Below are 15,608 nucleotides of genomic sequence, written 5' to 3'. Positions count from 1 at the left end.
AACAGAGTTTTAGGGGAGACATCCTTAAGGGCCTTTGGTACCCATATTGATACCTTTGTGGTCTTAAGAAGGTCCGCTGCTGTCTTGACCACCAGTTTCGCATCCTCTCACGGGTATATCATGAGCACTTTGTCCTTAAGCCATTCCACTGTGTGCATCCCCTCACAGACAAAAACGAGGGCACCATGATCTAGATAGACCCTTCTGAAGTTTAGGTCCTGGACCAGTGTCCCCCCAAATCTTTTCAAAGAAGGCCATCTGTACAAGTTCCTGCTGCTGCGAAGTGATGGCTACCAGTGGATAGCCTTCCTGGATAACTGCCCTCTTAAAAACTGAGAGTGCAGTACTATAGGTCTGTTTTCCTATTTCTTGCCTCGGTTTTTTCTGGGCTTGCTTATCCCTGGAGGAGGGAGTCTTAGATTCTTCCCTTATCCTCTTGCTGCCTGTCTTCGAAGTTGTGGGGGTCTGCATGTCCCCTTCAACCTGAGACAGTTTTTTCTTAGGGTCTTAGGCTCAAGCCCTTTTAATTCCCTTCATGTGTCTTTGAGAAGCCATTCTTTCCCTTCCTTTTGTCTCTGTTCTCTGAGGAGTTTCCTCCTCTGGGCCCCAGACAAGGCTTTACCTTGATCTGGTCCAAATTCTCGGTTACAGTTCCCACTTCGGGCTCAGGTCTAGACCCTGATTCAGTAGTGGGAATGCATTCCATTGGTCCTGTGTCCGATGTTTGGGTGTCTGAGATCTCAGTTTGACCCACAGTTTGTTTTAATTTATTTTCTTTAAACATGTCCGTCTTGGTCCCACAAGATTTGGGGATTTACACGGTCCACACCACAAATACCCCACGCGGTGTAAGGCTACTCACTTAGGGAGGTCGCCCGATATCCCTGAGGCTCCGTGTGCAACACATCTTCCCATGTGCCATGCACCCCTCGGCACGAATCACATCACACCTTGGGTTGGGAAAGGGAATTGGGTAAGGACTAGGAGTGGATAAGGAAGATGGGACATTGTGGGAAACTCTTAGTCTGATCCATCAGCTAAGGCCTTTCCAGCAGTAGGTCCTCTACCTTTGGCATAGCCCTCAGCTTCACACGGATACGCAAGCCTCTCCACCCGCGTGGACAGTGCTTCATCAAGGTGGTGTCCCCTGGAAAGGTCTGTGACAATTGTCAGGTGTTAGAAAAATCACGTATTCATTGGTGAAGAGAACCCAATGACATTCATCAACATATCACTCCAGGTGCTCCATTGCTCACTTTCTTAATGCACTGTGGTGTTGGGGCAGGGAGTTTCTGGAGATCTAGGGTATCATACTGTCTGAGTTTATACAGCCCTCCAATTTGTCGCTGAAAAGGAGTGTAGTTTCGTTACATTCACCTTGGGATCACTAGGAACTATAATTTGCCTATTGTGGTAATCAGCAGGAGTTTTTAACCATGCCCAATCGCTACAAGTATGATCTGCAATGGTATGTGTCTCTTAATAGGGATTAAATGTTCAAGTTATGCTAATTGGGCCCCTTGCTGTCAACCCCATAAAACGATAATGTTACACACCTTAAGCTTGAAATGACTCTTAGAGGCTTGTTGACAGACTAAACAATGTACACAAGCCATTTATATTTTGTAACACAACATCCTCTACTGAACTGCAAAGATAATGCTGACTTACTTTTACTTTGACTGCACCCCTGGCTGTACATAGCAATTTATTGTGGTCAAAATATCATTAAGAAAGTGCTCTCCGATTTTTAAAGCAAAGACTAAGCAAGACTTCAGGATGGAGCAAAACTAATTTGAGCAGTTTATGTTAGAAATGATAAAGGACTCATGACTGAACTTCATGGCACATCAATTAGCGTTGATTCAAACTCAAAATTCCTATTGTTGTCTTACTGATGTGGAACTAATATACTATGACTTCTGTCATGGAGATAAGATAAAAACCGTGAACCAGCTATGTCAAGTATTTCATGATATTTATACTTTTGCATGAGGATATCATGGTCATTGTAATCAGAACCTCTAGCTGAATCACAAAATTATTCCAGTGACAAAGTTTGATTGATTGATTGATTGATTGATTCTAACATGTCATCCATCTAAATGAACGTAACCTTTTCAAAATCCAAATTGTGTGTCACCGAGAATATTTTTCTGCACTTAATGTTTACAAACTCATTTGTTCAGTATATCTTCAAGAATGTTAAAATGCTTCATCAAAATTATCTGACTTTAAGTACAAGTACCATTCCTGCTGGTTAATAAGTACTTAAAATAAAACCTTGCACTAAGTTGGTTTGTATGTCCTTGACAAGATAAACTTCCTTTTAGCATATTATACGCAATCCAGACATGTTAATGCGACTGTAACCTATGTTTGACATCAATGTGCAGTAACCACTCACAGGTGGCAGGTGGCAGCACTAGCAGTGGAGGATATATAAAGCAAGTCAGTGGAATGTGGAAAACAGTGCAGTTGTTGTCATATTGTGGAAATGGAGCGTTCTATCTGACGGCCGAAAGGACATGATCATTGGCTTTCGGTCGAAGGACGGAAGCATTTCTGAAATGGCTAAGTTTGTAAACTGTTTGCACGCTGCCGTGGTTAAAGTATACCATGCATGGCAAAATGGTGCTATCCATAACTGGTGCCAAAGCAACTGTGGTACACCATAGGCCATAGATGATGGGTGCATGAGGGCTGCAGAGTGCATACAGAGAAACAGATGTGCAACTGTTGAGCACAGTGGATCAACACAAATGTGCATTTATCCTTGGCAACCATGTCCACTCCTCCATGCAGTTAGTTTTTTCTCTGCACGATGGCATCTACCAGCAGGACAATGTAATGTGTAACACAGCTTGCAATGTTTGTGCGTAGTTCGAATGCAATGTATGTGCATAATTCAAAGACCACCAGGATAAGTTTACTGTACTCCTCTGGCCACCAAACTCTCTGGATTTAAACCCAACTGAAAATCTGTGGTACCATCTCAATTGAGCTGTTCGTGCCATGGATCCTCAACTAAGAAATTGAATGCAGCTGACCATGGCATTGGAGTCGCCATAACTTGACATCCCCATTGGTACCTTCCAGAACCTCACTCACACTCATCCTGCACATCTCGCAGTGGTGTGCACTGCTAAAAGTTATTCATGCTTTTGACAGGTGGTCGCATTAATGTGACTGGACAGTGTAGTCTGTAATGTTGTAAACTGCAACAGCACCTCTTTAAGGAGGTTGACAGATTATGTGTTATTCCACATGGTAATAGCATATTAAAATATAATGGTTTATGTGTGATTCGATATGTGTGTTGCACCTCAGGGGAGAACTTCATTAATGTTGTCTTAACATACAGAGAAAAAAGTAGATGTCAATCTAATTAATCTATGAAGCAGCTATTACTAAATACTATCTTATGCTGTACAGTGTAAAGTATCTGAACTTCTGAACGATGTAAATAATACTGCAGCAGTGAAACTGTTTACTGATATTTGGAAAAAAGCCTTACGGCCATGTTGCCTAGTAATGGAATGTTTGATTAATTATGGTAAGAAGGCTTTCGATGCAGAATGTATACAAGTTTTGAAGTGGTCAGCTTAAGGTAATGTGATAAGGGAAAACACCAGAGCTGATAGACTATTGCTATATGTTAAGAAATCTGATTTAGAATAAATTCAATATTTTGAAAGTTTGTTTTCATAAATTTTGCAGATTACCTTCAGGAAGTATTGAAAGTGGAGGCAAATTTCCCCACAATGCTGGTGACAAACCTGGAGCAGTTGGAGTACTGTCATATCCATATCACTCGCCTGTGAATCCTATGGGTGTCTCTGGCTTCCAGCCTACTGGTGGAGCATTCAAAACAATGCCGGTTTCTCCGAAGGTTGTGAAAGGACCAATCGAACAACCACACTTACAGCAGTTTAACAAAAATGAGCAAGAACATGTGAATGTTTCGGCATCATGGAGTGGAAGTGTTGTAACTTCAGTGAAATTACAAGATAGTAAGAATTCTGGTAGTGCTGTAACGAATGGTGTTTCAACATCAGTGCAACAAATTCCTTATTTAGAAAGCGGACGGCATTGGTATAAGTCATCCTCAAATTCTCTGCCACAAAGCCAAAGTAGTAGTGTAACCAAACCGACGATGGTCACCATATTGCAACATCCATCAAATATGGCTGCACAACATTACGACCATCACACTCCGAATAGACAACCTCCACCTTCTTCACAATCATCTGCTCCTCATCCTCAGACGCCCTCGTACCAGTCGCAGCCGTTGACCCTAACATTCTTGGATCCTTCATCACATACCACCTCGACCACGACATTAAGTCTTACTGAAAGTGGACCATTTGGGAATTTTGTTTTAAAAACTGAAAATTTTGATGTGGACCATATGCCTGTAACTCGGCGATCACCAGGAAGTGGATCGTCTACTTCGGCATCGGAATCTGTACAGTATGCTGTGCCTCCTGGTGCCCGTGTCCAGAATATTTACATGCCACAAGGAAATTATCAAACTTCAGGAACAGGTGGGTGTTCATTTCTCTTAATCTGTTATGCTCCATGGTTAGTGATTTGAAGAAATTATGTGTACTTGCCCGAATCGTAACATTGAGCATTTAAACATATATAAATGACCTAGTAGATAGTGTCGGAAGTTCCATGCGGCTTTTCGCGGATGATTCTGTAGTATACAGAGAAGTTGCAGCATTAGAAAATTGTAGTGAAATGCAGGAAGATCTGCAGCGGATAGGCACTTGGTGTAGGGAGTGGCAACTGTCCCTTAACATAGACAAATGTAATGTATTGCGAATACATAGAAAGAAGGATCCTTTATTGTATGATTATATGATAGCGGAACAAACACTGGTAGCAGTTACTTCTGTAAAATATCTGGGAGTATGCGTGCGGAACGATTTGAAGTGGAATGATCATATAAAATTAATTGTTGGTAAGGCGGTTACCAGGTTGAGATTCATTGGGAGAGTGCTTAGAAAATGTAGTCCATCAACAAAGGAGGTGGCTTACAAAACACTCGTTCGACCTATACTTGAGTATTGCTCATCAGTGTGGGATCCGTACCAGATCAGGTTGACGGAGGAGATAGAGAAGATCCAAAGAAGAGCGGCGCGTTTCATCACAGGGTTATTTGGTAACCGTGATAGCGTTACAGAGATGTTTAATAAACTCAAGTGGCAGACTCTGCAAGAGAGGCGCTCTGCATCGCGGTGTAGCTTGCTCGCCAGGTTTCGAGAGGGTGCGTTTCTGGATGAGGTATCGAATATATTGCTTCCCCCTACTTATACCTCCCGAGGAGATCACGAATGTAAAATTAGGGAGATTAGAGCGCGCACGGAGGCTTTCAGACAGTCGTTCTTCCCGCGAACCATACGCGACTGGAACAGGAGGGGGAGGTAATGACAGTGGCACGTGAGGTGCCCTCCGCCACACACGGAGCTTGCGGAGTATAGATGTAGATGTAGATGTAGATGTAGATCCAAACACATGTGACCCCAGAGTGGGGTAAAATCATCAACTTATCAGGCCAACAGACAGTTATCAGCAGCTTAATTGATCTGGTTACTGCACTAGATGACTTATTTTGTCTTGCAAACCAGTATTAAGGGATATGAGGTCACTTTCAATACTTCGAAGTGGTTACCACCAAGACGAAATCTGAAATTCTATCTGGTGGTGACTCAGTGATTTACACCAATCAGACAAATGTTCTGCCATCACAGCTAGCAATTTATGTATGTAGGTGAGTTTTACATACTGTACAAACATTAGTGACCCCTTCCTAGGTGAACTGAAGGAATGTGCAGTCAAGTGTGCAAATTATGTCGCCATTCCGCACAGTGATTGAAATACAGCAAACTGTCTCAATGGTGGTGTGTTGTTGTTGTGTCATGAGCTGGCTGCTCACACGAGGGGGGGGGGGGGGGATGAGAACCATGGTAAAAGGAAAGTGCTGTGTGTGTGCGTGCGTGCACGTGCTCGCAACATAAGTACCGAAGCCGTAGTGGCAAATGACAACTGTCTCATTGTTAATGTGCTAAGTGGACTGATTATGTAGTATAGGTTTTAGCACAAACCCAGCTGACATGCCTACCAGCTCCTGCAACTTCTTCTGGCATGCGTAGAGTAGTTGTGGTCGCTCTTTACTGTTGAATGATTATTTGTAAGGTTGCATTGAACATGTAAAGAATGTTGAATAAATCTCTGCCACTGGCAGCTCTACATCAAGCATGAGCTCTGTACTAGTGAAGTCGGTGTCTGAATGTTATGCTTTTACCCAAGTACCTCTGACCCAGTTTTGTATTAGCATCTACGATGAAGTTATTTCCACTTAATAAGCTGCTTCAAAATCTGTTTGTGTAACAGTGTTGGGGTAACACCCTCATGCTCCTTCTGACCCCTGGTAAACTGGAAAGCATACTAATCAGTATTTCTTAAAGGATGGAAGATTAGGGATTAATGTTTCCTTAACGAAGAGGTCATTAAAGGCAGAGGACAATATTGAATTTGTCATCGACTGAGTAGTTACACAGCTGTATCCTTTTTAGGAAGAAACATCAACTAAATGAATCAATTTAAGGAAACCACAGTGACTTAATCATTGATCTGCCTCACATGGAGGAATTGCTCAAGTAGGAGGTACAAGGTTTTGCAGCCATGGATCCCTGCTACTGCTCTTAATGTGGATGCTTTTAAAGTTCACGTGTTTCTTGACTACAGTTCTGGTGAGGAACTTACTCTCACCATGTAACTGCCACTCTGGTGTGCAACACATTCAGTCTTGATACAGCTCCTGTATCTGAAGTGTACAAATTCAAGCCTATGTCTTCCTTTGTTAATGGACAGTCACATACGATGATCTCTGCCATATTTTGTGTAGTTATTTTCTGTTGTACAGTGTCCAGGCATACAACTGATATTTTGATATTGGGTGTTCAGGTGTGGTCTGTACCTGACTCTCAGCATGTCTGCAATCTCTATAAATAATAAGACTGTAATAAACTTTGTTCTTTAAAGGCACTGAAATGCTGATGGTACAGAACAACACTTATACCCTTTTTCAAATGAAACTTTATTTAAGCTATCTTGGACTGAAACATGGTTTCAAAGTCAAGGTGACATTCTCCCCAGTTTGTAATTAATGTGTTCTGAGTCTGATATACATTTCATAGTTCATTAAATATTGAGCTATTCTTCACAATTTTGTATTGCAATGGCTAAAGATTTCATTTAAGAGTGAAGTGAAAAATTTGTTTCCTTTGTGATGAGACATGAAATTGTGGGGAGAAAACTTAAAAAAAAAAAAACAGTTTCTTGCTGTGTTGACTATTGTGTCTCTGTTATCCTTGATTAATGTGTCATTGTTGTTGTTAGGTGATGGTATGTAATTTATTTGTTGGGTAGTCCTGATCTGTTCAGTGTGTGTTTCCATTAAGTCTTGATGAAAATTAAATCTGTTATTGTAAGTTTGCAAAAATTTAAATTTGAAATGAGAGCTGTGAACATGTCACTGAAGTATTGCATTTCATGAAAAGGGTTTATTGTGAATTATAGAAGTCAACCTTTTTTATTCAGACATTCAATCTTTTGAAGTTCCTTGAGTGTATGGTGGTAGGCTTTCTCTGCCTTACAGTGAGGCCCTATGCACCTATTCCTGCTTGCTGCTTAAAGTGAAAATGCTTTGATCAAACCACCATGGGTTGTCATGATCAGGCTATGTATGGAAGAGACAGCTCTTCTGCCCATGAACCAGCTAAGCATATCTGCACTTGTACTTCTTCACCCATGTGTACCGGTTTCTCTCAAGCCCATCCAGTCCAGAGCAGGGAATGCCTGTTCTTTGCAGAAGAAAAGAAAATGCAGTAGATTAAAGTCATACAACGCATCTCTTTTTCTGAGGTAGAGATTGTATGCCACACAGCTACCCAGTTTCTTGAAGTTGTTTGCCACCGAATTGAAGCATTCTGTACAGAAGACTAATATAGGCACTGAGACTTTGACAGCTGAGCATAGCGCATCAACCTGCATCTGTAAATGCAGCTGCAAGCCCACACCACTAGTCGCACAACCACCCCTTCTACCACTAAAATAATCGTGGATGCCAAACCTAATGTCTGAAAGGAATAGCAGACACTCAAGGCAGACAGTAGAAGAGACCCAGCAAAATGTTTCTCTTAAAATGTCCTAGCCAGTATCCCCAAAATCCAAGCTGGGGACAAGAACCAACAGGCCAAAATGTTCAGGTCTGAAGCCTCATGGATCAGTTGATTACCATACCATCGATGGTACAGATACCGATGTGTGCTGAGGGAACCAGCAAGTCTGTCCAGTAATCTCCTGCCTCTTCTTCAATCTCCCCACCACAAAGGAACAATGGGGGAAAGACAGAGGAAAACCTCACCATTAAGATCACTTGCACACTTCAGTGGAACTTTAATCTATTCAGAACACACCTGGAGGAGCTGCTTGTATTAGCCCAGGGTAGACCAATGTGTGTGTGTCTATAGGAGACACATTTTAAATTCTCTGCCGCACATTAGCTGCTTGGCCACAGTCTCCACGAAAAGGACAACCTTTGTGGACAGAGAACTAGAGGAGGAGTGTCAACACCTACCACTTCTCACTTCTCTCCCTCACAACAAGCCTGCAAGAAGTCATTGTATCAGTTATTAGTTGACAATATGTTTACTACACTTGTCCCACATGAGGTGCTCGATGAAGAGGCTCTCTGTCTCTCCATGACCACCTTATTCAGCTCTCCACCCCTTCATCTTCTGTGGTGATTTTAACACACGCAGTGTACTTTGGGACTCTGCAACCACCCATCCCAGGAGTAGAGGAATTGAGAGCTTTCTTATGTCATAATGTGTGTTTTTGTTGAACGCGGTGCAGACCGTGCACTTTAGCACTGCAACAGCAGTTGTTCACCGCTATCAGTCTCTCGGTTTGCTCTCCGGCCCTCACACATACCACTCAGTGGGAAGTGGTTGATGACTTGCACTTAAGTGATCCCTTCCCAATGTGGATTCACGTGCCAGGTAGTGTGGTGCCCATAACAGAGCCACAGTGATGGGTGTGCAATAGAGCAGACTGGACACTTTTCAGCAATCTTGCTGTGTTTGAACACCATGACAGGGTCCAGGAATGAATGTTACATATTACCCACATGATCCACCACACTGCTAAACCATCCATTCCACAATCTTCAGGACAGCTGAAAGGGCAGCCTTTCCCTTGGTGTAGTGAAGGAATAGTGATCTGCAATCAGGACCAGGTGAGCAGTTTGTATACCTTCAAGTGACAGCCAACAGCTGAGAACGTCACAGCCTTTTGAATAGCAAGGGCAAAATCTCACCAAATTTTTAGAGAAAGCAGAAAGAGATTTTAACAATAATTTGTGACTGCCATAAAATGATCCACTACAAATAGTCATATGGGAGACTGTCAGAAGGATTTCTATGAGAGGAGGTGGATGCCTAGTTGTTACTGTAATAGGGAATGGATGTCTCCAGACGAACCCACATGACACTTCCCAGACTATGGTTGGCTGTTCTGCCACAGTTACCACCACTGACAGTCAGGATTCAGCTGTCTGACACTACAGAGAGTGGCTGCTGGGGGGGGGGGGGGGGCAAATTCATATCTTAAGGGGAAAAAAAACATTGTTTCACAAAGCTTGTAGCATCCAGCACATGTTGGTCTATCGATTATTCATATGATTTTGTGAATCGCATCCCTGTTGGTTTTTGAACAGTTTTGAACACATTCTAAGTTGATTTCCGAATTAATGATAAGTTGATTTTAGAATCTGTGCATAATGTATGTTATGTCTCTGCCAGGGGAATCCCCATCACATCTAGAAAAAGCTTTCTTGCAGACAAAAAGGGACGGGGCTATACGAGCCGAGTGGAATAAAGCCGGGGTGAGTGCCAATCACTGTTTGTTTATGCGGTTGTCTGGATTTGTGAATGATCAGCATTGTTATAACTACTAGCAAAATCCATAGATGCAGACTACCAGAGTGGAAATAAATGACTAACAAGAATAACAGGCAAGAAAGATTATGTATCATCTTCTCGGTGTATCCAAGAAAATGACAGAAAATTTTTGGCCAGACCACTACACTAGTAAGGGCCAGTTGTACAGTTCCTGGCTAGCAGCTGCATGAGTTCTATTCTGGGAGTAGTGCAGATAACACGTTGTATGAACACATAACAATGCCTAACCAGAGAATAAATGTGGGTTAACTAAACCGGTGATTGCGGCACAGTTAGTGAAGTTAATCGAAGAATAAGTTTTTACACTGGCAGGAATAGTTACAGAATTAGTGATGACAAGATTGATTGTTAGAACAAGGGAAACGGGGACATCACACAAGTTGTAGAAGAATATGACAATTCCAAACTCATATAAAAATTTTGTACTTCTACTTTTCGATCTCATGCTTGAGAATCTGAAGTTTATGAATGAAATGTGAAACTATTTCCTAACACAAAGCTTTTTGCTTGTAGTAGTCCTATGATATGGGTACTTCGTGAATTATAGTGTCGTGTTATAAAAGTGACCATTTGTGCCAAAACAATATCGTTTATTTGGTATGTGTTACATTGGCTGCAATATTAGACAGGCCTATTTCATTTTGTCTAGCAGACAGTGACAAATTACACGTAATCAGATTGAGAAACCACACCAGTCTTGAGTACTATTTGTATAACAGCTTTTTCAGAATTAGACAATGATATTTCATTTTTTTCATGCAGAAAAACATTTGAAGAACTTTGATGAGGTAATAGATTCTTTCCCAGAAAGAAAAGCATGTCATGTAAATCTGTAGCAAAATTAGAGAGAAATAAATGCTAGGACTTAAGGATTGAAGAAATGTTTACTAGTTTTATGTATCCTACATTTAATTTTATGCCACACAAAACACAAGTTATTAGCTAATAGGCAATAAAGAGTGAAGATTTTCTGAAGAGTTCTTGTTCTACCAGTTACAAATAATCCCATTCGGTAATTGCGAGTTTTTTTTTTTAATATAAAAAAAGAGGGACAGGATGTCAAACCAGCCGACCGGGGCGGGAGAATCACCACAGGACATTTTAATTTCCACTGTCCTAAATATAGTTTGATGGCATCCATTACAAAATATTACACGTTTGAATTGCACGGATTGAAATACAGTGACGTGCCATAGAAGAATGCTGTGTAAAGTGGCATGGCACTGCACTTGGGCACGCTTAAGACCAAGTAATTTGTCTTACATTTCCTCGAACACATATGTTTTATGTACCAGACTCTTCAGAAAAATATGTACTGCAAAATGAATGTATTTTTGAAAAGTAAATTTTTTTTTCGTACTTCCTCAAATTCTCGAGGGAGGTACGAAAATATCGTTGATCTGGGACTGATGTGCAGAGCAGTCTTGAGTTGTAGTAGGGAGGTTGGGTAGTTTTATTTCCGTCTCTCCAACAGTCAAGCATTAATCGCCTTGCAGGACACTGAAGTTATTTTTGTCAGTTTGCTAAAGAATATTGACTTTTATTAATCTTTTCCATTGAGGCAGTCATTTTATTTGAAATGAAGTTTTTAACTCCCTACTATTGGCTAGTTTCACCTTTTAGCTGCATTTCAAGTGCACATTTTCATCTTCTAGCATGTATGGCATTATGTCATAACAAAGACCCAAACATGAGATAATACAATACTGGTACTCCAAGAAAATTTATATCCGAATCTGGACATACAAATGTGCACTTTAAGCCAAAATATGCATTTTAGTAAGGTTCACAAAATTTCGATGCTCTCGGAGTATCATCTGATGTCTTGTTTCGTTTCTTTTGTGACATAATGTAAGATCTTTTACACATACGAACATATGGGCTTCCTGCGTCATCGTAGCGGTGCAAGCGCAGTGATGCCTGTTACCTGGCACACTCTGACAACTGCTGAAATGAACCTATTTCTGACAGGTTGCGGGAATATATTGATTGAAAAGCATGGAAGAATGTGTGATGAATTTCTTAAATCACAGATCATTTGATTCTCCTATAAAAATCAGCTCTTTGAGGAAGACCATGTAGAAGAATTTTGAGCCGGAAGGTCAACATTATATGTAAAAGCTCAGCATCTCTTGCATCTTATTAATCTTCGAGACCAATATTATATGTGAAAGCTTTGCTTTTCTTGTAGCGACACTATGTATATTAATTTAAACCATCGTACCCTGAAATTCAAAACCTATCCCACCACTTCTAAAAGTGGTGCTCTGTCACCCACGCAACCTCCACAACTTCTTAGTCCGTCCTATCCCTCTCCCAGTTGCAACTCCTTGCCACAGGGATCTTATCCTTGTGGAAGACCCAAGTGCAAGACCTGCCCAATAGATCCCCTCTGCACTTCCTTTTCCAGTCCTGCACATTCTTATCCTACCTCATCAGATGCCGATCCACTGTGAAAGCAGCCATCATATACCATCTCTGCTGCAATCATTGCTCAGCTTTTTATATTGGTATGACTACCAGCCAGTTGTCCACCAGCATGAGTAGACCACCACGAAACTGTGGCCAAAAGTAAAGTGGATCAACCTGTGGCACAACATGCAACTGAAAAGAACATGCTTGATTTTAATTACAACTTCACAACCCATCTGTATCCTCCCCTTCACCACCAGTTTCTTGGAACTGGACAGATGAGAGTTATCCTTACAATATGTTCTCTGCTCCTGAAATTATCGCAGTGTCAACTTACAGTAACCTACTGTCCCTACACCCTCCTTCCAACAGTTTCCACCACCTTGTCCTAACACTTCCTTCCCGTTTACATTCCCTCACATTCTTTGCATGCTGCCCTCCTTTCCCCTTCCCTGCTCCTCCCCTTCCCTGCTCCTCCCCTTCCCTGCTCCTCCCCTTCCCTGCTCCTCCCCTTCCCCGCTCCTCCCCCTCCCCGCTCCTCCCCCTCCCCGCTCCTCCCCCTCCCCACTCCTCCCCCTCCCCGCTCCTCCCCCTCCCCGCTCCTCCCCCTCCCCCTCCCCGCTCCTCCCCCTCCCCGCTCCTCCCCCTCCCCGCTCCTCCCCCTCCCCGCTCCTCCCCCTCCCCGCTCCTCCCCCTCCCCGCTCCTCCCCCTCCCCGCTCCTCCCCCTCCCCGCTCCTCCCCCTCCCCGCTCCTCCCCCTCCCCGCTCCTCCCCCTCCCCGCTCCTCCCCCTCCCCGCTCCTCCCCCTCCCCGTCCTCCTCCTCCCCGTCCTCCCCCTCCCCGTCCTCCCCCTCCCGTCCTCCCCCTCCCCGCTCCTCCCCCCCTCCCCGCTCCTCCACCTCCCCGCTCCTCCCCCCCTCCCCGCACCTCCCCCTCCCCGCTCCTACACCTCCCCGCTCCTCCACCTCCCCGCTCCTCCCCCCCTCCCCGCTCCTCCCTGCTCCTCCCTTCCCCTCCCCGCTCCTCCCTGCTCCTCCCTTCCCCTCCCCGCTCCTCCCTACCCCTCCCCACTCCCCCTCCCCACTCCCCCTCCCCACTCCCCCTCCCCACTCCTCCCTCTGCCCACCACTACTCCCCTCCCCGCTCCTCCCTCCCCCTCCCCGCTCCTCCCTCCCCCTCCCCGCTCCACACCTCGCTCCTCCCTCCCACTCCCCGCTCCACCCCTCGCTCCTCCCTCCCCCTCCCCGCTCCTCCCTCACCCTCCCCACTCCCCCTCCTCCCACCCTCCACGCTCCTCCCCCATCCTCCCCCCATCCTCCCCCTCCTCCCCCCTCCTCCCCCTCGCCGCTCCTCCCCCCAACCACCTCCTCCCCCTCGCCGCTCCTCCCCCCAACCCCCTCCTCCCCTCGCCGCTCCTCCCCCCAACCCCCTCCTCCCCCAACGCCCTCCTCCCCCCTCCCCACTCCTCCCCCTTCCCGCTCCTCCCCCTACTCCATTTCCCCGCTCCTCCCCCTACTCCCCCTCCCCGCTCCTCCCTTCACTGCTGCTCCACCCCCCCACGCTCCTCCACCCCCCGCCGCTCCTCCCACCGCCGCTCCTCCCACCGCCGCTCCTCCCACCGCCGCTCCTCCCACCGCCGCTCCTCCCCCCCCGCAGCTCCACCTCCCCCCCGCCTATCCTCACCCCCGCCGCTCCATCTCCCCCCCCGCCGCTCCACCTCCCCCCCCCGCTCGACCTCCCCCCCCGCCGCTCCACCTCACCCCCCGCCGCTCCACCTCCCCCCCCGCCGCTCGAACTCCCCCCCAGCCGCTCGACCTCCCCATCCGCCGCTACACCTCCCCCCCGCGACGCTCCCCCTCCCCCCATCCGCTCCACCTCCCCCCGCCGATGCTCCCACCCCCGCCGATGCTCCCCCCCGCCGATGTCCCCCCCCCGCCGATGCTCCCCCCCGCCGATGTCCCCCCCGCCGATGCTCCCCCCCCGCCGATGTTCCCCCCCCCGCCGATGCTCCCCCACATCCCCGCCGATGCTCCCCCTCCCCCCCGCCGATGCTCCCACCCCCGCCGATGCTCCCCCCCCGCCGTTCCTCACCCCCCCCGCCGTTCCTCACCCCCCCGCCGTTCCTCACCCCCCCGCCGTTCCTCACTCCCCCGCCGGTCCTCACTCCCCCGCCGGTCCTCACCCCCCCGCCGTTCCTCACTCCCCCGCCGTTCCTCACCCCCCCGCCGTTCCTCACCCCCCGCCGCTCCTCACCCCCCCGCCGCTCCTCACCCCCCGCCGTTCCTCACCCCCTCGCCGCTCCTCCCGCCCCCGCCGCTCCTCCCGCCCCCGCCGCTCCTCCCGCCCCCGCCGCTCCTCCCGCCCCCGCCGCTCCTCCCGCCCCCGCCGCTCCTCCCGCCCCCGCCGCTCCTCCCGCCCCCGCCGCTCCTCCCGCCCCCGCCGCTCCTCCACCTGCCCGCCGCTCCTCCACCTCCCCGCCGCTCCTCCACCCCCCCGCCGCTCCTCCACCCCCCCGCCGCTCCTCCACCCCCCCGCCGCTCCTCCACCCCCCCGCCGCTCCTCCACCCCCCCGCCGCCCCTCCACCCCCCGCCGCTCCTCCACCCCCCGCCGCTCCTCCACCCCCCGCCGCACCTCCACCCCCCGCCGCTCCTCCACCCCCCGCCGCTCCTCCACCCCCCGCCGCTCCTCCACCCCCCGCCGCTCCTCCACCCCCCGCCGCTCCTCCACCCCCCGCCGCTCCTCCACCCCCCGCCGCTCCTCCACCCCCCGCCGCTCCTCCACCCCCCGCCGCTCCTCCAACGCCCGCCGATCCTCCACCCCCCGCCGCTCCTCCACCCCCCGCCGCTCCTCCACACACAACCCCCCGCCGCTACTCCACCCCCCCCCGCCGCTCCTCCACCCCCCCCGCCGCTCCTCAACCCCCCCCGCCGCTCCTCCACCCCCCCCCCGCCGCTCCTTCACCCCCCCGCCGCTCCTCCACCCCCCCGCCGCTCCTCCAGCCCCCCGCCGCTCCTCCACCCCCCCGCCGCTCCTCCACCACCCCGCCGCTCCTCCACCACCCCCGCCGCTCCTCCACCACCCCCGCCGCTCCTCCACCACCCCGCCGCTGCTCCCCCCCCCCGCCGCTGCTCCCCCCCGCCGCTGCTCCCCCCCCCCGCCGC

At 48.1% G+C, this 15,608-nt stretch overlaps 1 protein-coding gene across 1 annotated transcript in view; it reads left to right on the top strand.

Annotated features, from left to right (window-relative positions):
* LOC126248540 (uncharacterized) overlaps positions 1-15,608 on the top strand; it is a 351,785-nt gene that overhangs the window by 222,242 nt on the left and 113,935 nt on the right. The window contains exon 14 of the mRNA XM_049949599.1: positions 3,721-4,547. Within this exon, the coding sequence (XP_049805556.1) occupies positions 3,721-4,547 (827 nt within the window). The remainder of the gene's footprint in view (positions 1-3,720; positions 4,548-15,608) is intronic.

This window comes from Schistocerca nitens, chromosome 3 (genome assembly GCF_023898315.1).
Source record: "Schistocerca nitens isolate TAMUIC-IGC-003100 chromosome 3, iqSchNite1.1, whole genome shotgun sequence".
Classification (NCBI taxonomy): domain Eukaryota; kingdom Metazoa; phylum Arthropoda; class Insecta; order Orthoptera; family Acrididae; genus Schistocerca; species Schistocerca nitens.
The sequence above is the reverse complement of the archived record's forward strand: the minus strand, read 5'-3'. Positions and strand labels throughout refer to the sequence as shown.